Source organism: Ammospiza nelsoni, chromosome 6 (genome assembly GCF_027579445.1).
Source record: "Ammospiza nelsoni isolate bAmmNel1 chromosome 6, bAmmNel1.pri, whole genome shotgun sequence".
NCBI lineage: Eukaryota > Metazoa > Chordata > Aves > Passeriformes > Passerellidae > Ammospiza > Ammospiza nelsoni.
This window is the reverse complement of record NC_080638.1, coordinates 6,591,042-6,616,684: the sequence shown is the minus strand read 5'-3', so window position 1 is coordinate 6,616,684 and position 25,643 is coordinate 6,591,042. Positions and strand designations below refer to the sequence as shown.

At 40.1% G+C, this 25,643-nt stretch overlaps 1 protein-coding gene across 4 annotated transcripts in view; it reads left to right on the top strand.

The window, feature by feature from the left end:
• Positions 1-25,643, top strand: part of GALNT18 (polypeptide N-acetylgalactosaminyltransferase 18) — a 222,538-nt gene that overhangs the window by 153,196 nt on the left and 43,699 nt on the right. For 2 of the 4 annotated variants that reach the window (XM_059475230.1, XM_059475228.1), the window contains exons 8-10: positions 11,233-11,418; positions 15,575-15,712; positions 23,114-23,209. In XM_059475230.1, the coding sequence (XP_059331213.1) occupies positions 11,233-11,418; positions 15,575-15,712; positions 23,114-23,209 (420 nt within the window). The remainder of the gene's footprint in view (positions 1-11,232; positions 11,419-15,574; positions 15,713-23,113; positions 23,210-25,643) is intronic. The other 2 variants (XM_059475231.1, XM_059475229.1) reach the window with 1 other exon arrangement.

The window sequence follows — 25,643 nt, the reverse complement described above, 5'->3', positions numbered from 1 at the left end:
TAGAAGCTCTTTAAGGGAAAAGGATTGGGTCTTGTTCCAACTAAATGGTATATCAGGACTTTACATCAGCTGACCCAGGAGGAAAATTGCATTTATAGTTAGGCTGAGTGTGGCACACGAATTTTGTACAGTATATTTCTGTAGTGAAATTAATTGCTTCATTTCTTGCTAGTCTGGTGGTTTGTCTGCAGACCTTTTGTGAATCTCATGCTGTTTCTGATGGTGGAGAACTGTAGGAATGCAGTTAATGAATAGAGATGGAGAAATTAGTTACTTGAGCAAAAAATAGTCCCAGTGTTCTTCGGGGTATTTTCCATACATTACGGCAAAGCGGCAAAGCAAGGAGATGTGAAGTCTGTCATGGCTCTCTCTGATCTATTGTTTCTAAATTCCAGAAGTTATTATTTTTGTTAGTTTTGGGCTGGGTCTTGGTTTGTTGTTTGTTTGGGGTTTATTAATGTGTTTTTGAGTCCTACCTATCTTGTCTTGTCTTTAACTCCCTCCCCCCACAACATACTTCTGGGATCATGATTTTTCATAATGTGTTAGTTAAGTGAGTCTCTCCCATTTGGTCCCTAGAAACTGATGGCTGCTGACATGTTCCAGCCATTTCCAGTCCCCACAGTGTGTGTGTATCCTGATTGTTTCTCACCTGAGATCTTTCTTATAATATTGCCCTTGGGATAGTGTTCTTTTTGTTAATCACAAGCAAGTGAAGATACTTACACTTGGCCCCAAATCTCCATGTTTATGGGGAAACATTTTGCCCTTTTTCCTCTTTACCTGGAAGTTTTCAGCAATTTTACCTGTCAGGTTCCTAACACAGCCCATAAATGACATGAAACTGTGACTATATTGCATGTAAATAGATGTCTGATTTGATTAAGGAAAGCCTTTGCACAGCTGTCCTGGGCATGGCTGGGGTGGAGAAAATTTTGTTCCTAGAAGTTGGTACAGTGCTGTGTTTTGGGTTTAGGATGAGGATAATGTTAAAGTGCACCAACAGTGTTCAAGCTCAAGCGAAGTTTCACAGCACACAGGCTACACTGGGTTACATTTTCTCCTTCTCCTTGCCATGCTCTTGTTCTAGTTCCTGCATCAGCTCACCAGTGCTTTGGCCCTGCCAGCACAGTGGTCTGCCCCATACCTGCTGCCTCTGAACACCTCTGCTTCAGGAAACTTTTATCTTCTTTCAAATACAGGGTTAACTTCAATGTTAATCAGTTAGTGATTTACCCTGCTGCCTCACAAACTGTTTTGTTAGGCAGATTGACAGGCTGGTGTGCCAACGTGATAAATATGGCCAGGAGAATCCTTTAAAAAGACCTTTATTAAAGACAGCTCTGGGTGGGGAACCCGAGGGGTTGCGCACAGCGCTGCTGCTCTCACAGGATGATGCTGAAGAGGAGGAGGAGATCTTTCCCAAATATGCCTCAGGATAATTAATCAAGATGTTCCCCATTCTTGCACTTGCAGCTACCATCATTTCTTGTAGGCTTAAAGCCATGTTTTTAGCTTGTTTTCAGTAAGAAGGCCAATATCCTTTGCCGCTAGGGAATGGTTTGCTCTGCAGAAAACATCCTCAGTACGTGATCACAAGTGCTGCTCAACAGTGCAAGGTTGGTGATGTGTAAAGGCAAAGGGCTGAGAAGTCCAAAAACAGAAATATCCTTAGTTGTTACTCTGAATAACTTTTAAATACTGCTTTTTCATATAATGATATCTCTTTAAATTTGCATTAAAGCTTTAAATAGAAAGTTTATTTTGCTTTTTTCCATGTTGTGAATTAAGAGGAGACTATTTCTAGATTGAAGCCTGAAAGAAAAAAATTGTAAAGATGACCAAATGTTACTTCTTACAAGATGTAGCCAATGCTTTTCATAGCTCACACTTTCACCAAGACAAAAATAATTCCTTAGCAGTGCAAGTGTGGCATAAGCACTTGCCTGGCACCCTGTGTAACCAGCAGTGGCTTATTTGTAACCAGCAGTGGCTTATTTGTGTGCACAGGATTATTCCTGAGGTTAATTTTGTTTTGCAAAGTACCTCACTGTGTCAACAATTTGAATCCCAAGATGACACAGACTAAAATTCTCTATTTACAGGATTGTAATTCCAACAGGTTAAAAAAAGAAAGGCTCTATTGAGAACAAAATAAGTAATTGCCATGCCTCCAAATTCTGCCAGTCATGACATTATTGGGTTTTTTTGGCTTGCTCTGGTTTCAGTCACTCCTACATTGGAATAATTGTTTTTCCCTCTGTTCTTATGAATGCCTTAGCAGGTAGTCTGCAGCTACAGCATGTGTAATTATACATTATCAGCGAATCAGTTTTGTGGTTTTGCTATTTCTGGGGAGAGAACATTTTATTAGCTGCTCCCACAGGAAAGAAAAGTATTACAGCAGCAGCTAACACGGGACATCACTATACCCTACAAGGAAGGATGAGGAGGCACTTGGAGATTTCTCACAAGTGTTTTTTCACCAACTGTGCATGTGTAGTTGCACATTACCAACTGGGAAGTAAATATATATATATATATATATATATATATATATATATATATATATATATATATATATGTTTTATGAGAGGAAAGTGTTATTTATAGTGGTATGGGAAATAGTAAAACAGTTTAACTCAATATACACTTACACATTAATGGACTCGGGTGAGATGCAAGTTAATTAGTACATTATTAGCCTCATGTTTAATGCTCTCCTGCACTTTCAAGTCATAGTGTAATTGCCACTGTACCTTCTTATATTCCAAGTCTTCATGGCCTAAGCTGGGAAGATTCCATATTTGTGGCTTTCCTCTAGAATTTAATTTCATTGAGATATTTCAATATTGCAAGACTGATTTAGTAATCTAACAAAGATTAGAGGAAGACCAGTGAGGGAGAGCAAGGGGTTGTTGTGGTAGTACAGAAGTGAGTAGATGACTGAGATAGGTTCACCAGGATGGATCCAGCATGTTCAGGTCACAGGTGTGAAGGCCAGATACCTTTATGTATGTAAGGCAAGTGAGTGAGGCAAAGGACCAGCCTAGCTGAAAAGGGAATTCTTCAGGAGCTCTTGCCTCAGTCTTTAATAATACTGATAGAATTTGGGCTTTTGTGCTGTGGAAAGGGACCTGGTCGATGGCAAACTGAATGTGGGTCAGCAGTGCCCTGCAGCCAGGAGGGCCAGCCCTGTCCTGGGGACATCAGCACAGCCAGGAGGGCCAGCCCTGTCCTGGGGACATCAGCACAGCCAGCCCTGTCCTGGGGACATCAGCACAGCCAGGAGGGCCAGCCCTGTCCTGGGGACATCAGCACAGCCTCACCAGCCAGGCAAGAGAGGGGTTGTCCCACTCTGCTCTGAGCTGGAGCAGCCTCACCTCGAGTGCTGGGGCAGTTTTGGGTGTTGCTATATAAAAGAGACATTAAACTGTTAGAGAGCATCCAAAGAAAGGCAGTGAAGATGATGAAGGGTCTGGAGAGGAAGCTGTGTGAGGAGGGACTGAGGGCACTTGTTCTGTTCAGCCTGGGAGGAGACTGATGCTCACTGCAGTTACAATTTCCTTGTGAGAGGAAGAGGAGGAGCAGGCCTGACCTCTTCTCTGACCAGCATCAGAACCCAAGGGAATGGCCTGAAGCTGAGTCAGGGGAGGTTTAGTTCAGATATTAGGAAAAGATTCTTCACAGAGGGTGGTTATTAATTGTTGTGGTGTTGGTGTGAGGGTTTCCAGGATGAAGTGAGAGATTAATCTGACTTTATATATTTTAGAAGGCTGATTTATTATATTATGATATGATGTTATATGATATGAAAATGATATATTAAAATGATACTAAAGAAAGAGAAAGAAGACATCAGAAGGCAAGCAAAGAATGAATAATAAAAAACACATGACTGACTAGAGTCTTGACAGCTGGACTGGGATTGGTCATTAAGTAAAAACAATTCACATGGAACCTATCAAAGATGCACCTGTTGGTGAGCAACCTCCAGACCATTCCAAGCAATCAGATAATTATTGTTTACATTTCTTTTCGGAGGCGTTGCAGCTTCTCAGGAGAAAATCCTGGCAAAGGGATTTTTCATAAAATATAACCATGACAACAGAGGGTGGCCGGGCACTGGAACAGGCTCCCCAGGGAAGTGGTCTCCACACCGAGCCTGACAGAGCTGAGGAAGTGTTTGGACAATGCTCTCAGACACGTGGTGGGACTCTTGTGGTGTCCTGTGCAGGGCCAGTAATTGAACTTTGGTGATCCTTATGGGTCCCTCCCAGCCCCATGTTGTATTCTATGGTCAGGTCTTTAGGCACAGTGCAAGATTAATGAAACTGATCAGGCTAAGTGTAGCTGTGGTAAGGAGAGAAAGGTAAAGCCATAAAAGATGGCCAGCACAGTACATTGCTCCATGAATACTAAACCAGTGGCAATCCTGTTTTTCAGTCTCCTTTTGTGCTTTTTAAGACAAAAAGTGATTTCTTTTTCTTCCTGTTGATAACATAAACTTGGCAACGTAGTGATTGATGTGTGGGTTATTTACTGTGCCTGGCAGTGAGATGGACACGCTTGGAAGAGAACTGAATGGGGCCATAAGTGACCCTTGGCATGTGTTACCTCAGGTGGGACACAGGTGGAGAGTGGCTCCTGCAGTTCAAACCAGCAGCACACCATGCACAGTTTAACAGCACACTGTAACAGTTTCATAGCTCATGAAGGTACATGCAAAATTAATCCCTGCAGAACAAAACAATTTTAAAAGTACATAATGAAGCAATTAGCTAAAAGAGGAAGAAAAGTAATGACAATTTAATTTGGGAAGAATCTTTACATGTATTAGGTTTTCAATGAGAGTATTTTATGAAGGCACAATTAATGTAAAATGAGACCTGTGAGGCAATTAATGATGACTTCAAAAGTTAGATTTAAGGGATAATTTACATATTTAGCTCTAGTTATGTTAAAGTCTTATTTTTCTTTTAAAAAGCCTTTTAGATTGTGTATGGGGGGCTGTTTTTGTAGGTTACTTAGAGTTTCACATTAAACTATCAGCTTGGTTATGAAAAAAGGCTGTTCTTCTATACAAATAAATAAGTTTACCCTAAAGTATTACAGGATTGTGTGATGATCAGACATATTTAGTAAAGGTTATCTGAATTCAGTGGAGATATTACCTAAATAAATATTAACATATTCCATCCAGTGGGTATAGTTTCTGGCTCTGCAGAGGCAGATACCCAACAAATGTGCATGACAATCCAAAAATTTCCAGGGTGTGATAGAAAAGCCACTAATAGCAACTAGAAATATGAACCTTGATTTCAGTGATCTTTGTGTCTGACAGCTCTCTCTGTCCTTTCTGCAGTCACTTGTCAAGGTACCAAAATAAAAAAGCAGATTCAAAATTATTATGGTATTAAATGAAAATAGCTTATTCATACTTGTCTGTAAAACATCAGGCTCATTACTGATTATCAGTAAACAATTAATGGTAATTACAAAGGATGACAAAATTTTCAAGTAGTTTTTATACAATAAATTGTTCCCAAAAATATTTTCAAAGATGCTGGTAACTAATTAGTTTGTATCCACAGTAGTAATTAATTTACACTGACTGTTTTTTTAACTTTGGGGCATCTTTTATGAGTACTTCTAATTTTGTAGTTTGCAACCTTCACAGAAGCTAGAAATTACTTCAGCTTTTTGAGAAATCTCTTAATTATTAAGAGGTTTTTGTTTGCAGTCCAAATGAGGTGATGGTATCAAACAAGGTCACATCAGCTCTTGGAGAAACTGCACGCTCTGTGTAAATTTAATGAATGCAGTGCATGCTAATCAACTGCTCGATGACTTGTAGGTTTTTGGTTTCGTTATTAGATCAAGGTTCTAGAACATAAAAAGAGCACTCAGCGATTAAAGAGATAAAAAGAAACTTCTAATGAAGAAGTGTTATATCATTTTATAATGAAGTATAAATTAAATAATTGAGAAAGGGATCAACTTTAGAGTTGCGACTGTTTGCATTAAATATGCAAATTCAAATATATTTAAATGAAATTGGAGAGCATTTACTAAATAATGTAGTGAAAGATGTTTTCCACATGTGAATGGAATTTGCTTAAAAAAACTTGTTAGCAGATTGATTTGGGTATTTGTAAGAAAGTGTGAGTGACACATGGTCGTGCAGTGCTGTGGGATGCCTGATGGGAGTGAGTGAGGGCTGACAGGGCTTTCAGGACTTCACAGGTTGCTCTGAGAAGCCACTTGGTGTGTTCCTGCTCCTGTGGCTGCCTCCCTTGTGCCATCCCCCTTCACTGCCCCATGCTCAGGTCCTGTCCCTCTCCAACACAGGGGGGCTCACAGCTCAGCTGTTGTGCCACCACCTGTATCCTCTCCGTGCTTTTAAGTTGCTCTCCTGACTCTCCCAGTGTGGAGCCCCTGTTTTCTGTTTACTCTGAGGTGCTGCTTTAACCTTGGTAAACAGAAATACTCACAGATTTAGGGCCACAGTTATAACAATGTGCCAATAAACATTCTGCAAATTAACAGCATGAAGTGCTTAGAGTGGACAGATTGTCCACAAGCCACAACAACTGAAGATGCAAAAGAGAGTTTTCCCCTCCTTTCCCCCTCACCTCCCCTCCAATAGATTTTCTGTACTCATTTAATGTCCCTGTCATCTCTCCTTTGATTTCTTAGTTTAGATCATGGGCTATGCTGATTTTAGTCTTTCAGCTCTGTAAGTGTTCACCTCGGCACTGTTACTGTCCCTTTGGACCTAGAATTTTTTAATGGAATTTTGCTAGCTAGCAATGAAGAAACGAGGAAAGTTTTCAAGAAGAGAAATCTCTCTAAGCCCTTCTTGGGGCTGTACCAAATATATGAACCTCCTAAGGAAATTTAAGAATAAAGAGCCCTTTCTCAGGCTGCCTTGGAAGGGAACATTGAAAAGGCACTGAAGTGGGCTCAGAGCTCTTTGGAAGGAAAACTCCAGTGGCTGTGTTCTTTTCCTGAAAGACTGTTTTTGCAAAGTAAACCAGCAGGACCAGAACCTCAGGAAATTCCTCCAGAGTAAAGCAAACGTTTTGCCTATCTGAGACTCCAGCAATCATGGAAAGTACTCCCAAAGATACATTGACCACACTGATCACATTTCAAAACTTTCTAAGGCAAAGTCTGAGGCCTGCTGGTACAGTTTTGCAATTGATGCTTTTACAGCATGGAATGTGAATTGCTATTTATTGTGTCACAGTGATTTTTTACAACTGCATATGTATATTTCAAGATTTGGCAGGAAACTGAGATTTTTGCTGGTAATTTCCACTGCTTGCCTCTCATAGGTAAATTATCTTTGTGGGCAATAGATAAAGTTGCTGAATTTCCTTTTAACCATGGTTTAGGAAATTAATCAAGTGTTTTCCTTGCAATTTGTAGAAGTAGGTTAGTCATTAAGTATTACTGATAGCAGCCACAGTATGCTCAGAAATATAACATTTTACTTCAAACCATTCCATGTGGTTTGAAAAAGGTTTTGAAGCCTTTCAAAACACATGGTTTTCTTATCTTCAGACTTCTTGCTATAGCCATGGGTGATAATTTGAAAAAGCTCTACTGATTTTTAACTTTTGCATGGTGTTTATAGCCATCAAACAAAATAGCAGTACAGGAAAACTAGGAGGGTGCTATTCAGTGTGGATAAAGCCTGAATAAAGATTGCTAATGACAGCAAAAAATAGCTGCAAAATCCACAGGGGAAGTGTGTGAAGCTGCAAGGAACTAACTCCTCAGTTGCTATTCCTTCTTGTCTACAGGAATTTTATTAGATTAAAAACAGGCCACTCTAAAAGGCTTCTCAGCTTCCCTCTGAGTAGAGTCTTTGAGAAAATGCATTTCTTAGTATTAAAATACTAATTTTTAAAAAAACATAAAAATTGTATCTGACTGAAAGGTATTTGGTTAGAGTAATTAATTAGTATTTTCTGTGCACTTCTCATGTGAGATTTATGCTACCTCAAGGTTTTTCTCTTGAAAAACCATCCAGCTGTCCACAATAGCTCCAACACAATAATTAGAGCACCAGGGATTAATGTAAATGAGTGAAAGAGATGGGGGGAGGTAGGAGTGGTCAGATTCAAGTGGACATTTGGTCTAGAAGAGAAAGAAACTGCAAGAAATTCCATTATTTAAAATACAATCAGGGAAGAATTCAAAAGAAAACCTGATGGTTTTTGTAGCAATTAATTATGTTTATTGTTTAGTATTCATACATGCAGTTCAGTGAAGTGTTTAGTGTATGAATAGCAAAGCCCTTCATTCCTTGGCTGGAGATTTTACATATTTTAGGCAGCTGGGAATCCTCACTTCCATGAGATTCCACGAGAGCATAATTTCATTTGAAAATCCTACTTTAATGCCTGCTACCTGCATTTCTATTGTGTGGTTTTTTTGGGTTTGGTTTTTTTTTTTTTTTGAGTTTTTTTTTTTTTTTTTTTTTTTTTGTTTTTGTTTTTTGTTTTTTTTTTTAACTCCCGCTCCTTAAATACAATGGAACATTTGGATAAAAAAGAGATTTCTTGCTGGACTGTAATCCCACTGGCAAAGAACAGTGGGAGGGAGAAAGGACATTGGCTTGTCCCAGATGTGACCAGCTGAGCATGTCAGGATTGTATTTTCTGTCTTTTTAAAGCATTGCCTCTGCTTCCACTCAGCAAGGTTTCATAGCCTGTATCTAAGGTCATGCTCTTTGTTGAGTGCTGTAGCTAATTTTTGTGCATTTTAGGAAATTTTTGTCTGGAAATAATATGATTTTGAAATTGTTTAATGAAACTTAGCAGTTCTGTTTTGATAGCTAATTAATTGATTGAAATCAATTACTCTTTGAAAATAGAACAAAGACTGACAGTGTCTGGGAGAAAGGAGTGGCCACTGGAATTGATTAGTTGGTGTTTATTTAGGTAGTGGGTAATTTTTATTTGCAAACTCTCTTAAGGACTTGATCAGGTTGTTTTTTGAACACATCTCACTTCATTATTAAGTCAAATCATAGTTTCCTGATAACTGAATCAATGCTGAAATTATACATGACACTGCTCATCCAAATTTCAGTTCCTAGAAATTTGCTTGGAAATTCAGCTTATTGTAGACTGTGAACTTTTTGGCTCAACTTGTTGTCAAGACACCATTGTGACCTAGCTCTGAAAATCCCACAAAAGATTTGGTGTTCCCTTGCTGGCCTTGGCTCAAGGTCATCCCTGGTTGGAATGAGCAGAGGCAGGACAGAGTACACAGTGCATGTGTATTGTGAATTGCCCTGTCCTGGGCTAAGTTATGACCATCTCTACATCTTCCTTGTCTTTTATGATACTAATTTGGGCAGTGTACAGTGAGTAACTCTGAAACAATTTATAGCTGGATGTCCATGCTGTACTGAGAATCTACTTGGACTGAAAGCAGGCGTTGTGTGAGCACAGTCTGGTGGTACTTCACATTTAATCTCTATTAGGAGGTGTAGCTGGACCATTTATAATTAAACGTTTGACAAACTGTAATTTTTGTAAGATCGTTAAACTGGATTGCCCACTTGATATGATATTTAGAAAGACAGGACACCAATTTTGTTTCCAGATTATTTATTTTTGTGCCAGATCAGTTGCATATTTATTTTTAAATATTTATGATCGTCTCAGTTTTGCCCTGATTTTGATAATAGTTATGTTTATTTACTCTAATGGTCTTCCAGGCTGGTGACACAGAGATGTGCTGAAGTCTTTTCATCTCCCTTTTTGACTGTACAGCAGGTTCATGGGTTAGCTCCCTTTCCACAGAGCTCTGAAAACCTGGGCTCTATCTCTTCTCCCAGCATATGCTGAATGCAATTAGGCACCAGTTCAGAAAAAAGCTTTGTAAACATTCTGAATTCATGCCACATTTTCTGGTCTCAGGAGCTGCCAAATGCCTAAATGCTGTATTCAAGCCAGATGTCTAAATATATAAAATGAATGACTGAACAAAGTGCCTCCTTAGTAGAGCATATGCCTATAGGGTGGATAGATCTGAGGGGCCTGAGATCAGCTCCTAAACAGAATGTTTTTTCAGCCCACATCTCTGGCCACCAGGAGGGAGACCAGAATATGGATGAAGGCACAAGAAAGAAGCACCCTTGCTCTCATGTTTTGCTCTCTTAGCATATGAGGTACCAAGCCTCAGGAGTTTCTGCTGGCAGTTATCATAAGGCAAACTCTGTCGCTTCTCAGTGAGTACATCTGCCTCTGGGACACCCAGGTACTTGTTCAGCAGAACCAAACAGTTTGGGTACGTCTGGTCTTTCACCTGAGCAGCATCCACTCAACCATGATGAATGGGCTGCCTTGATCTTGTTAGGAAGCTTACATGATACAAGATACACAGAAAAAGGGCTGCTATGTAAAATAACTCATGTACTTCACTGATTCTTAAGTTTGCCAAAGTGGTTTTCTCTTTGGTTGAAAGCAGAAAGAGTAAATCAGAAATGAAAGCAGTAATTATGATTAATATTGTGTACTTTAGCTCAGTTGTGGTAGTGGGCAAAATTGAAATCTAATTGAGCAGGTAGAGTAACCTACATAAAGAAGCTATAATAAGAGTAGTTTCTAATTAAATTGTTCACACAGCATTTTCATTAGGCATTCTTGGTCTTCATCTCTCCTCAGAAGGACTAGATCTGGTCCTTTCTCAACCATGTTTAAAGTAAAGTATAAGGTACATTTATATTCCTCATCTTCATGGGACTTGAAACTTCAGTGGCCTTAAAAAGCTGGTTAGCTTAGTTTCCCTACAATGACAACCTGCCTAGTTTATGATTCTGAGTAGTGCATGTATGGTCTGGTATGGACTGTGCAGAACCTCAGGGAAAAGTCTTGCAAGACTTAAAACTTGAACCAGGTGTCATTATTTTGAATTCCCTATAAATAATTTTATTAATAATCCTGAAAACAACTGAATTGATCCAGGCAGAGTGCGATGAGAGGCTACTGGCAATGTAGAAACTCTGTAGTAAGGTGAAGTAGCAATAATAATTTATGGTATGGCAAAGTAATAACCCTCCCCTCACAACCTCTTTGTAGTCCAAGAAGTCTTGAGTGGTTCTTCTCCTTACTAACAATGAAGTAAAAAAATTGCAGTGTGTTTGCTGGAGGCCAGCAGTGCTGTAGGGAGCTGCCACTAGCAGAATGTCCTTTTCTTTTTCCCCGTTAGGTGTGGCAGTGTGGAGGAAGCGTTGAGGTTCTGCCTTGCTCCAGGATTGCCCACATCGAACGAGCGCATAAACCGTACACAGAGGATCTGACTGCTCACGTCCGCAGGAACGCACTCAGGGTGGCTGAGGTCTGGATGGATGAGTTTAAGAGCCATGTCTACATGGCCTGGAACATACCCCAGGAGGTGAGTCATAAAGATCTGAGCTTTAGCTTTAGATCCTTTTCCTTTTGGTTACTTGTCACAGTCATATTTTCTGGAAAAACCCCTTTGCCCAGGATTCTTCTCCTGGGAAGCTGAGAAGCCTCAGAGAAAAAGGAAAACAATAATTATCTGATTTGCTTCTCCTGTATTTTGCTCTTTTGGAATGTGTTTGGAGATTGTTTACCCACAGGTGATTGTTTCATTGGTTTCATGTGAGTTGTTTGGCTCTTTGGCCAATCAGGGCCAAGCTGTGTCGGGACTCTGGAAAGAGTCAGGAGTTTTCATTATTATCTTTTTAGCCTTCTGTAAGTATCCTTTCTGTATTCTTTAGTATAGTTTAGTATAGTATTCTTTAATATAATATAGTATCATAAAATAAGAAATTAGCCTTCTGAGAACATGGAGTCAGATTCATCATTCCTGCCTTCATCTGGGCACCCCACAAATACAGTAGTTGCTACCCTAAATTTCGATTTTTTCTGGTAGGGTTTTATTTGTATGTATGTATGTATTTATGTCTCACATACAGGCATAAGATATATACCCATACATACCCAAATTCATATAAACGTATGTGAATTGTTGTTGTCTCTTATTCTAGAATATTTTTTTGTCTTTAGACTCCTTAAAAATTAATTTCTTGTCAAGTTTATTCTCTTCACTGATGACTCTTCATGGATATTTTAAACTAGTAGCTGCAGAAATACGGTGGGGAAAAGCCATCAAATCTACATTGCACATCTTAATTTGAATTTTAGTCTCCTATTTACCATCACAGAGAGCTGTAATTCCATCAGATTTGTGAGGAGAGATCTGCCAGGGGGTGTTGACATCTATTGCTGCAAGTGTGGGGTGTCTGATAAGCATTTCACATCAGAGCGAGGGTGGCTTGGTGGGTGGCATGACATGTTGCAGATTCTTGCTGCGACTCCCCACTGGACTGTTTGTCCTGATTTCTTTTCCATGGATGAGTATTGCTTGGTCCATTGTATTGAAGAGATGATATCAGATGGCCAACGCCAGAGTTCAGTTTGATTTTAGCTGTTCCTCATTTCTGTAGTCAATGGTATTTAATCTGTGAACAGCGATGAGCTGAAGGGCTCAGAGCTAGGGAACTGTACTTACTGAGAATCTGGGTGATTGTTTCCACCTAGAAGCTGGGAAGCATGGTTCTATTGAATTTGAAGTTCAACTTAGTACAGCTGTCATCATTACAGCAAAAGCAAAGTCTGGACTTAAATTAAAGGGCGGATAAGCTTTTCTTTAATAAAATATGTCTAATTTGACAACAGTTCAGAGAAACTGCTTTTGCTACAATTTCTGTGTCAATAAATAAAATGCTGTACTTCTCTTTTAGTTTAATTAGAAGAAAATGTTAGAAACAAAAAATCAGCTAAATACATGAAAGCTGGTGTTGGTTCAGCTGCTCTCAGTAGCTTCTTGCATCTCTCATGATTCAAACTAGATAATTTTGGCAAAGTGGGGAAGTCATTGTCCTATTTTAGGTTGCAGCATTAGCCACATGATTTGCTATGACCATGAAAAAAAATCCTCTATAACCTGATATAGGAAAGGACTTTTCTGAAAGTTCCATGTTCATGGAATCCAAACTCTCCTCTACATGTCCCTGTTTTGAATAGTTGCACAGAAGTCCATACAGGAATAAAGACATTTCTGCACAGGATAGGGTTACTTATTTTAGGTCAAAGCAATCCCAAATGAATTTTATTTGTGAATAGCCTGGTAGATTTACATTTCAGTTTCTATTTCATATTGTTAATTATTTTCTTGAAGACTGGTTCATCTTCATTGATTAATCCAAGTTTTCATTTTTTGACTTGCAAACAGAACATTAACACAAAATTTAGAAATTCCTTTTGCTAACAAGGATGTACAGCACTATACACTGATTTGCATCATATTCATCCAGAGGTGATGGTGGTGTTGCTTAATCTTGTGCAAATTTGAGATCTGAATGCAATTAGAGAACAAATTCATAAAGGACACAAAGGTAAGTTGCAGCTGGACAATTACAGGAGCAATTCTCTATCTGGAAGCTAATGAATACTGGTAATGGACTATGTAGGTAATAGAAATGTATTTAGTTACAACAGTCAGGACTTTCCATGAAATATGTTATTCCAAAGTGTTAAACACGGGACCTGATTTTTTTCCATGGAAGAATTCCTAGATCTTTGAGAAATCAGATGTTTCCAAAGGTTTTAGTCTTTGGGCACTACTACTACTACTACTACTAATAATAATAATCCAAAGGAGTGAAGAAATGAAATGCCCTCTTGGGATCTCTGTGGGCTTCTCTCTGAAGTACTGAGGGCTTCAAATGGAGACCTCTGCTGCCATAGTGACTTCTGCATCCTTGACACTTGGATAAATAGATTCAGAAAAGCACTTGAAACCCAGAGGAAAGATTCTTCAAATCCCAGAATCAGGAACTGTGCTTTGCATGCGTTCTGCCTGTGCTTCTGGTTTTGTTTGTTGGGTTTTTTTCCCCATCATATTCTCAGCTTTGGAGAACACACTCTCTTATTGGTGGTGATAAAGCCAGTGTGCTACGTGTGAGCTATTTTTCTTCTCCAGCTGCATGAAAGGATGTGATTACTGAGGCCCTTAATGCTCTTTCTTATACTGTGAGCTGTAAGGGAACAGGCACTGGTGCCTTCAGGGTTGCATGAGAAAGGATTTGGGAGGCAGTGGACCAATTTAGCACTTGATCCCAGGATCTTGTTCACAAGATCCATTGATTGTCTTTCAGCACACTACAGCCTCTTTATTTAGTCATTTGCTGCAAAATTCAGAAAAAAATTGCCACTTTAGGAGTAGTTCTGTATAAAGTTTGACGGATTATGTAGGCCTTGAGAAGGGGAGTCACCATTTTAAAAATTGTTATGTCTAATTTGTGAATGCCAGATCATTGTTTCTTACTTTTTAGCATTCTTTACCAAAGTTGAAGTCGATTTTACTTTAGTTAGAAAATGCTTCCATAATAAAATATAGTTGTTCCATATTAGCATTAATTCAGTGCTTTGCGATGCAGTGGTTGTTTCAGCAGCTCAGAAATATAGATACTTATACAGATTCCTTTTTTCTTGTGTAACTAAGAAAATTCAGTGCTTTCAGTGTTTTTTTAAAATCTTGTCAAAATCTTTGGGGTTTTCATGGCCCAGTAAAGGCTGTTGTTTAAGGAGATAGACTATAAGATTTCCCTATGAAAATGTATTTATCCTGTGTTTTGCTCTGAGGCAGAATTCATTGAGCACAGCGTGGAGCAAAATGTCTCATTTTACTTCCTGTCAAGAGCAGCCACAGATTTGCACTTAGATCCATCTCTAAAAATTTCTGCTGTGTGATTTTGATGTGATAAATTATTGATTTTTATATACAGGGCCTTTATGAAAGTCATGCTTTGTGATCTGCTCTTATGAAAAGTAGAAACTAGGTTAGCCAGAAATGTAAAAGAGAATAAAAATTATGGGAGAGAATATTCAGCAAATGCTTTTAACAAAAATAACAACTTCTCTTTTTACATTACAAAAGAACTTTAATAAGTGCTATTTCAGAGAGGTGAGCAGAGCTCCTATTTTACAGTCAAGCAGTAATCCAGACTTCAGAAATGGCCAGAAAGTGTCACACACTATTGATCAGGCCACAGTGAGACACCAGCAATGCCCATGTTTCTAGGGCAACTTGCTACTTACTGCCAATTCCTTTTGGATTTGGAAAGTGCCAGGAAATTAGAGAACATCAGTTATATTCATTGGAAACTGGATCTAAACCCCACTGGAGTCAACAGGAGTAGTGCCATTCACCAAAGCAGACTGCGGAAGACACCCTGCCATGGTGAACTGTATCATATTTAACTGGGGCACTTCTGGGGTATGTGTGGGTGACAGACTCACTCCACAACAAAAATGTGTTTATTGTCATAGTCAAAATGATGTTTGGCTCTTGGAGATGGTGCTCTGCAGGGCCAGGGGTTGGGCTCGATAATCCTGATGGGTCCCTGCCAACTCAGTTTATTCTCTGATTCTGCAGTGAGGGAGGTTCTGAGTGTGTAGTTTACACAGAAGTGTATCACTGATGTCTCTACGGCTTTTTCTGCCCTTTGTTTCCTGTGCAGGACTCTGGAATTGATATTGGTGATATTTCAGAGAGGAAGGCCCTAAGGAAAAAGCTCCAGTGCAAGACCTTTAGGTGGTATCTTGTCAGCGTGTATCCAGAAATGAGAATGTACTCAGATACTGTCGCCTATGGGGTGGTAAGGATCCTGTTTACATTTCCCATTGTGCAAACATGGGGGAAAAAGGTGTAATAGTGGGAGTAATTAATGAAGACAATGCCTGACTCAAGTAAAAGAAGCAGATCAGTATAGAGTCACTGGTTAAATAATATGGTTAGTTGACAGAGACAGCTGCTCTGCTGTCATTTGTGCTGAGATGTCCTGAGCATTACCTTCCCCTCTGATTTTTTGTTGTTTGTTTGTTTGTTTGCTTCATGGCTTGCATTCCATACAGAAATACTCAAGGTGTGATTTTGCAGACACATTGGAGCTGGCAGGTTTGTGGCAGCAGGGTAATTCACAAAATAGACTCAGTATTTCAACTGCAACCTTCTTAAGATTGTAGCCAGATCTTAAATTAGAACCATGGAGTCATTTAGGATGGAAAGACCTTTAATATCATCAAATCCAACTGTTAAGGGCTGATGCTTTCTCTTATTAGACTTAGCCATTTAAGGGAAATCCTGATCCACCCCAGAACAGGTACCACAATCAAAGACTAAGATTCCAAGTTAACCCAATCTCACATAGCTAACCCATGTAGAGCACCACTAGAGAGGTTCAAGAATCACGTTGCATCCAACAGAAAGGGCAGCTAAATCCATGCATTGTGGGCTCATCATTCCTTGTGGGACAGTAGTGCCCTTGTCTGTGTTGCAATCAAGCTTGAGTTGCATGGTGCTAATTAAGGCAGAAGCAATTTTTGCCCCTCAGAAACTGGCAGGGCCCCAAACAGAGAGAGCAGGTGTGCATGGCATGGAAGATGAGCAGAGTAAATTAAAACAGGCCCATAATAAGGGAGTAGACCAAGGATGTAGGTCTACTATGTGAAAATGACCTTTTCACATTCTCTTCCACTGTCATTTTCACAAAAATTGATGACTTTGAATTAATTTTTTCTTTTTGTAAGACAATCCTAATTAGAAAATAGCAGATCATGCTAAGTGAAAGGTTTGTCTTCAGAAAACTGGGCTGTGCAGTTGGCCAGTATGGCTCTGGAAGTGCCCTGAGGGTGCCACAGAGCAGCTGCTGTGTTTCAGCAAATGAAGGGATGTACACCTTGTGAAGTTCCATGGCCCCTGTGATAATAGCTTAAAATAATCATGCTGGCTTTTCATACAGTCATACAAGAAAAGCACTTCCAGCAAAGGTTTAGGTCATTGCTAAATGCATGACTTAATGATTACCTCCCAAATTATTTCAGAACAATGCCAAAATCACACCTGCGTGCAAGGAGCCTCTGCCCCACACCATGGAATTGTCCTCAGTGATGCTGAGATCCAATAAAGTGTGGGATTTCCTGAGGAGAAGGAAGCATAGCAGCTAAGTAGTGCATGGTTCTGCTTGTAGGTAGCTCTGGACAAAAAGTCTTTACAGGTAGAAATGATACAATATAAATAAAGGATGGGTTGTGGAAGAGCTGAAGTACTCATCTTAGGATCATCTTCACATTGTGCAAGTCAAAAGGAAAATCAGCAACAGTGGTTTTATACTCTGCTGAGAGATTTTCATCAACCAGAAAGAGTAAGAAGAGTTTTTTTACAGAAATACTGAGCACAGTGGTCAGCCTGGAGAACAGAAAGCTTCAGGGAGACCTTAGAGCAGCCTTTCAGTACCTAAAAAGGGCTAAAGGGAGCTGGATAGGGACTTTTCACAAGGATGTATAGTGATAGAACAAGAGGGAATGGCATTAAACTGAACAAAGGCAGGGTTAAATTAGATATTTGGAAGAAATTCTTTAAGGGTGGTGAGGCACTGGAAGAAGTTGCCCAGAGAGATCATGGACTCTTTGTCCCTGGATATGTTTGAAACCAGGGTGGATTGGTCTTTGAGTAACGTGGTCTAGTGGAAGGGGGTTGGAATGAGATAATCTTTAATGTGTCTTCTGACCAGTCTTGGTTTACAAGATAGGTGTGTCTGCTAGGGAAGGCAGAAAGCCTCCCTTGGAATGGAGAATGCAAACCCCCTCCCTCCCTCCGAATTACTATAATTTTGAAATTAAAGGGGCTCTCAGGCAAAGATATGAGAATAGGAAATTACAGTTCTTTACTAGTATCTATATCAAGACAAAACAAGAACTGTGGCCTTAACAACAAACAGAACCAGGGTCCAGTACCAGTCTCCTTGACTGCAGGCACTCTCCCCTGTGTTGTTCACAGCCAGCAGGAATGTGAGAAATAGCTACTCACTTTTCATAGTTTAGGAAGGTTTATTAAACCTTATCAAAAGTACAACAGAAGACTGAATAAAGAAGAAAGGTTACGGTGCTGGGAGCAAAAGATTTTTCCCTGCCATGTGCTCAGCCCCCTCACAATGGAGGTCTTCCCTTTTTAACCCTTTAACCCCTCCCAAAGTTCTGTCCATCAACCCCTTCTTCACTGTCCAGTGGTGGAGATCTCTTCCTCAAATCCTGATTGGGGGTCAGGTGTTCCATAGTGATGACAAGCCAGCCGTCCCAGATGTCCCAGCTCCAGCTGCCCCCTGATAGCCGTGCGAGAGGGTACAGCATAACTATAAATCTATAAAACTTTTCTTAACCTGTATACATGATATTTGTCCATTAATTGTGAGAGTCAATCATTGCATTACTCATCTATCACAGGAATGAGCAGGAATCTTGGGCTGGTGGGCGAGGAGGATTAGCAGTTTGGTGGAAGGTGGAACTGCAGGGACATGTGGGCCAGGCTCAGGGTGTGGCTGTGGCATGCAGAAACCCACAGCAGTACCCGACAAACAGTGGGGTCATCTGGTTTAGGGCAAATTTGGGAGAAAGCCTCCAAAGGGGGCCTCTCCAAAAAACAAACCCACACAGTCCTTCCCTCCAACGGGTTTGGGAAGGATCCCTTGGATACAAGTGGAAAGAACCTGTTTATTTAACAGGCACAGCACCCCCAGCACACAAAAGGAACAATACCGGATGACATTACACTTTCACCACTCTGAAAAAGATGACAAATTCAGAAGGTCTCTCTTGGGGGGTGGTTGCTCTGTTATCACTCCCTCTGGCACTGGGGCAGCTGCTACCCAGAGCAGGCCCTGCTAGGCCACACGGTGCAAACTCTCGGTGTTCCCAGGGCCCAGTCCGGAGCCGGCTCGAGTAGGTCCAAAAAAGGGAAAGGAAAAACAGTCCAGGAAAAAATTTGGACTGCTTAGCTAAACTGACTAATGAGCAGAAGCGAAGAGCAAGAGCAAAGCAGAAGCAAGAGCAAAGCAAAAAGCCAAGCAAAAAGCAAAAGCAGCACAATGCACTGCCCTGTCTGTGTGTTCTGCCAGCCGTGGGGGAGTGGCTGAGAGCAAAACCAAAACAAAACATTTGCTCTTCAGAGCCAGTCTTGAAGGCACAGAACATGATATCCAGCATAAACAAAACACCCCAATGGGGATACAAGCATCACAATGTCACCCCAGGACAGGGGACAGTGGGACAGCAGCTGCCTGGCTCCAAGCAGGGCAGAGAGAAGCGAGGTTCAGCATTCCTGGGGCACACGAGTTTCAGCATTCCTGGGGCACACGAGGTTCAGCATTCCTGGGGCACACAAGCAGGTGGTGATTGGTCCCTCAGAGCTGATCTCCAGCAGTACTGGTGAGTTCTCCTCGCAGTTAACAACAACCTGGCCATTCTCTTCCAATGCCAGAGAGCAAGAGAACAGCTGCCCCCAAGCCTGTCTCTTTTCACCTGCCCCCATTCTCGTGTGTGAAAAATGCCAATCACTTGTTTTTAAAATTTTAAAACTTTAATAGTAATAAAATGGTTATAAAAATAGCAGTATAATTAGAGTAATAATAGTTTGGGCAATTAGAATTTATGAGACAATAGAAACAAAGAGTTAGGGACAGTCCAGGTACCTTTTCTGGGCAAAATAAGCCTGCCACGTTAGCAGAGCATTAACCGTTAAAAGCAATAACCTGTTGCATATTCATACACCTCATCCATGATGCATAAATTCCATTCAAACACAGGATTCTGTCTGGGCAGTGTCAGCTTCTTCCTCTGAATCCTGACGGTGTCTTCAGGGCTGAGCGAGGCAGGAAGAAGTTCATTTCTTCTCATAATGGGGCAATAAATTCCCTTTCTCTGAAAGATTCAGGTGTCCTGTGGCTGCTATCTCACTGTGAGTCCTCTCTTTATAAAAAGTATCCTACATAGGATAGTTTTTATTTTAACACTATGTTATAACCTAGAACTATATTTAACACACTACTTAAGAAAATTAATACAGCATAACTTTCTAACATAACATATATAATAATCATTTTAATATTTGCAAAAAGCCAATTGTAAAATACACATTTTTCACATCGTGGTATCTCTGCCTGCCCCCCAGAGAAACTCCCCAAAACCAAAGGAGTTCCTCTCAAGCACCCAGCCATCAGTGCTTCTTAGCAACTCAGTAGGAAGAAATTTCACAGGTAACAAGGAAAGAACAGAAGAAACCCAACCCTCAACACAACCCAAGCCATTTCATGAGCCTGTGATTTAGGTACTGCCCAATAATACACATGATTATCATCAGCTGAGAGAGATGTGAGGAGCAGACCCTGTTTGTACCATTACAGAGAAAGTAGTGGACAACTATGACAACAGATAAAGAAGGCACATATTGTGAAATACACAGCTTACTGTTTTATGAAATACTGTTGTATGACACAAGATTAAGTGCCCCTATCCTTCTAGTAAAAGAATCGCTTGGATGTCTGATCTTTTGTGTCTGCTTTGCTGTTTGCTTGCACATCTTACAACAGAGAAAGGTGTGATATTTCAAGGCATGTCAGCTGCTTTCTGATTCTCTAAATGCTTCCATTCATCAACTGGTTTCATTTTTTTTTTAGAAAATAGAGATATTGCTACTATAGCATTATCATCAATTTTAAAAAATCCTGAGTAATTGAAAAAGCTGTCAGAATGGGGGTAAGGGCTAGGATATATGCACTTACAGAGACACCCCATATATTTATTTCCTAAATCCTACATTTCCTCATGTTCTGTGAGAGTTAGGGAAATAGGTGCAACTTATGCTGTGGAATATAGCTAGGGTTGGGATTGGAAGCGGAGTAAATATTTGGAAAGCAAACTTCTTTCTAAATTGTGCAGTACCCTCCTATTTAGAAGAAAGCAATGTCACTGGGCCAAAAGTTGTTGTATTCAGTGTAACAATCATTATTTCTGGGTTTCAGCACAGGGATTGTCTGTTATATTTTGTATTGTTTTTAAAATTAAGTCTTGGTAGGCCAAAATTGCATTACTCAGGTTAATTGTTGGTTGCCACAAAGCCACTAGATTTTGTAAAGTGATTGTTCCTCAGAATCTGGGGCTCAGATTTTGAAACAGCAGTATTAGTTAACAGGTCAGTGGCTGTTTTGTTTCTGTTTTTTTCCTTCCTTTATTATGGGAAAAGTTTATAACATTCACACCATGACAGGCATTAGGATTGGAGTTGATGGAAGAGGCTTTGAAAATGTTAGGGAAATTAATCCACAAACACCAGAGGTTTATGTCCAAATGGGAGACAGAGGAGTCCTTTGATTTTAATCGAATAAAGGGAGAGGCCACAGGGAATTCCCCAGGGATCTTTCAAATTTTTGGAGGATGCTGCCTCCCTTTTTATCCTAATTTCCTGGCTGCATTTCCCTTCTCTCATTCCCCATTGGCTGAGGTGCTTGAGAGGTACAGACTCCCCGATATGCCTGATACCGAAGATTTCCCTCTAATGTACAACCCTGCCTTTTAGTTTTTAATTCTTTTGGAATTTAGGGGGTTTTCTACCCCATTGTTTCTTTCATCTTTCAATGTCTAATTTCATTTCTCAGCAAACCTAAAGTTTATTTGTAAAAGCAAATATCTTTCTCCATCCATCAATCAGTGGGATCCTTCCCATTGTTTCTTTTATCTCCCAGTGCTAGTTTTACCTACCAGCAGACCCACAGCTTGTTTGGAAAGACAAATCTGCTATTCCTCTCACAGAGAGGATGGACAGTGAAGAATTGACTGACAGACTTTGGGAGGGCCAGGGCTACCTGATGGAACACCAGTGGTATAAAGGTGGAGCCAGCCACTTTGTGGGGGAGCACGTGGTGGTTTAGTTCCACACTTCCAGTGCTGTGCTTTCTCATTATTCAGTCAGTTGCTGTATTTGTTAAGGTTTATTAAAACCTTTGAAATTTTAAAGTGTGAGGTAATTTCTCACAGGTAATGGTAGACCCAGGCATGAATTAATAAGGCTGATATTTATCATTGGTTTGGATAGAGGGGGTGCTTAGACATCTGTTTGTGATTAGAGTCATGGCTATGCTGACATTATGAATAAGAAGTAGAAAGCTTTGACAGAGAAGATTTTATGTAATGCTCAAGGCTTTAATTTTTGAGAGTAATGCCAGTATTTATACCTCATGCATATTTTCTCTCCAGTGTTGAGACGCATCCTGTCCATTACTGGATTTAGAGTTAGGTTTAGAGTTGGAAGTCTTGTTGAGATGAGTTGATGGTTTTGATTTTATTCACTGCCTGGCTTCAGCCTCTGATTTGTCCACTCTTGTTACATGCATCTCTAGGCTTCCTTTCTAAAGATATTAATTTGGTTTCCTCAAAGGAACCAAACCAGAACTGCCCAGCTAATTACAGGTGGTTGCAAACCACATCTGCACTCCTTCAGGCAGTTGTCCCCTGTTCTCTGAGCCACTCTAACACCACTGAACACCTTTATGCACATCCATGGGTATGCAGCCCACATCTTTGTCCTCACACTCTGAACAGACCTCCCAGCTATCTGTGCTCATTAATTTAGCACTTCACTATTAGGAAACTCTGTCTCAGCATAGCCTAGGTTTTTCACAGGGCTTTGTGCTGACCAGGGCCAAGTACTTTGCAGTCTGTTCATTGCTGTGCGTGGGTTAGCCCAGAATAATCAGGGGAGCTGGTGCATAACAATTGCCCTGAAGTCTCCAGATGTCAGCTGAAAAAAGCAGTTTTTAGAATTATCTGCAGAAATCAGAAGATTCTCATAGAGATTCTTAAAAGCTATTTAATACCTCATCTATCTTGCTCAGCAGGATATATTCAGGTTCTCTATATAGTGTGTACCAGAGACTAAATATTTTTAAAACATATATCAAAAAATTATTGCTATCTCTGAAGGCTTTTTGAAGTATACCCTGCCTGAAACTTTGTGCAACATTATTGAAATCAGTGGTGCTAGATTATCTGCAAGGAAACATTTAGTCCAGATGCTTTCTGTTCAAGATCTTCACTGTAACATATTTTAATTTTGCATATTTCCTTCCTCAACCACATACAATTTATTTTCTCAAAGAAAAGAAATTAATCACACCACCTTTTTCTCATATAAAACTTGCTTGATTTCTTTTTCCTTCTGTTTGTTTTAGCTGCAGAATTCCCTGAAAAGTGATTTGTGCCTTGATCAAGGGCCAGACACAGAGAATATCCCAATCATGTATATCTGCCACGGAATGACACCACAGGTTAGTTTGTCTAATGATCTCTGATTTTGCTGCTGCTGTTAGCAGATTGTGTGGGAGGAACCACCGTGTACCTGTCATTGTTTTCCTGCAACAAACCCTTGGTAAGATGTTTAGTAGCTCTTTTAAACAGAGGCAGCATTATTTCTGCTGTAAATTGAGAAGCTGTGGTATAATAATGCTTTGACAAGGAAGTTGATTTGTTAATTTTGAAAGCATTTAAGGAATATGAGAGTCAGCACTGACCCAGATTTGCTGATAAAAGCTTTCATTTCTGATCCTTATGCAGACTGTGCATATGTCATATGAATGAAGCAATGCATTTTAAAACATTTTGCATACATGCATAGGTATACTCAGAGTTTATTTATGCATTATCTGAAGATGCCTGCTTTTTTACTTTATTTACTGTGTCATTTACATAAATGTGAAATGCGGAGCCACCTTCTTCACACCATACAGCTGTGTCAAATTCCAAACCCTGTTCTTGTGAAAACCCCTCCTATAAATCTCCTTTTTTTCTTTCTCTGCTGTTGTTCTGTTACTGTAGTATATGCCAAAGACTCAAATTACCAAAACCTTTCCATCTTCCTACATAACAGCTGGATTTACTGACTTGGCAGACAAGATGGTTAAGACCTGTGTCTCCCCAGCTAAGGGCATAAGTGAAAAAGTTTCAAGGCAAATCTTGACAGGAAAAATAATGTTGCATGGCCTCAAACATGGTTGTCAAAGACAGATGAGCAGATTACTTAACCTTAAAAGTAATACATGCATAAATTATGTAAAGGAAATGTGGGAGTGACCAGAGAAACTGAAAAATCCCTCCAGTTTGAATGATTTTTCAACATGACTACGTTTTATATTTGCTTTCTTGAAAGGAGCCTGTGGAGTAATGCAGTGTGGTTGTACCCAGGAGCTGTCAGTTACCTGATCCAACTATACAGCAAACGAATCCTCACGGTATCTCAGAAATAAGCACAGAGCAGCAGGGTGGCCTTGTCCCCTGTGCCCCACAGTGAACTGGGAGCATGGGCTGGGTGAGCTGCAGATGTGATTCTCTGCAGCCCTGCCCAGCTGCACATGCTGCAGCTCTCTTCTGCACCGGCTCCCTCCGCCGAGAACCTTTCATACTGATCACTAGTGGCATCGTGCTTGAGTAAATTATGGATGAGGAAGCCAGAAATACCTGAAGATCCCATCCATCAGACTCACTCACTGGATGGGCTGTGCCTTATTTGTCACATAATGATGTGTTTGCCTGCAGAAGCTTTGCAAGACAGTCCTCAGTGTTTGCAGCTGTGCAATTCACCCCTGGGCCAGAGCCTTTATTCCTCATCTCCTGGCAGGGCACCGTAACTCTCGTGGCACCTCATCTGTGAGAACAACACGCTGCAGGCATGCCTGTAAATTCCAGTTAGAAACTTTAATTATAGTTGAGAGACAACGAACAATAACAAAAGTCACTTCAATTAGCACAGTGCAGTATTCACCAGATGAAGAACTACCTTTGAATGTCAGCTCAAGTTCTGTACAAATGAGATAGCAGCAAACAAACGAGTGAGGAGAAAGAGACAAGGGGAGCTTTTCTAGACAAGACTCTGCTCCTTCATAACTAAAATGCTGTGTCTCCTCCCCATTACTGTGTATTTCATTTTGTAACTAATGTTAAAACAACATCCAAAAGAGCCCATATTTGGGTAAGATCTCAGTAATGACAGAGAACTTTTTCAAAAGAGAATTAGACTTTTTCTGTGTTAGGGATTATGGTATTAAAAGGGAAAGAACGAACATCACTCAGCATACTCCTATGAGATTTCCACTGCGATGTTGCATCTCTTGCTTAAGCTGAGCTGCAGCCCAGCCATGTACTTTTTCTATTATATATTGGAAATATTTGTATAAATATTCCTTTTAATCTTAGTGATCTCGCCAATAGCACAAAAGATACTGGTAAGATGTTAATTTTATTCCAGTAGTGGGGAAATGCTGTTATTTTTCCTACCTGGCAGTCCTTACCAAAATAGATTAGTGCCCTGATTCCGGACTGGCTGGTTGAGTGTTTGGGTGATGCTGTTCTTAGCTCAGATGCAAAGTTTTTCTGTTGTAGCTATTCCATTTACAGTTTTATTGCTGCCACCACTTGGCACACTTGCATCTAGATGTGCAATAATATATCTGACTGCCAGGAACCACTCCCTCATATGTAGTTAAGTTGCTATTATTAGTTACTACTACAGCCTCTCTTCTAACTTGGATAATTTCTTTTTTTTCCTCTACTAACTGCTTTCAGATGTTTTTGAATTCTCATCTTTTTGCATGAGAAGTGGCTTAGATAAGATGTTTGACATCAAGGAATTGTTTTACAGTCATAGATACAGCTACTGTTTCCTTTTAATATGTTTTATGTAGGAAAGAAATCATCAAAGGCAGTAAA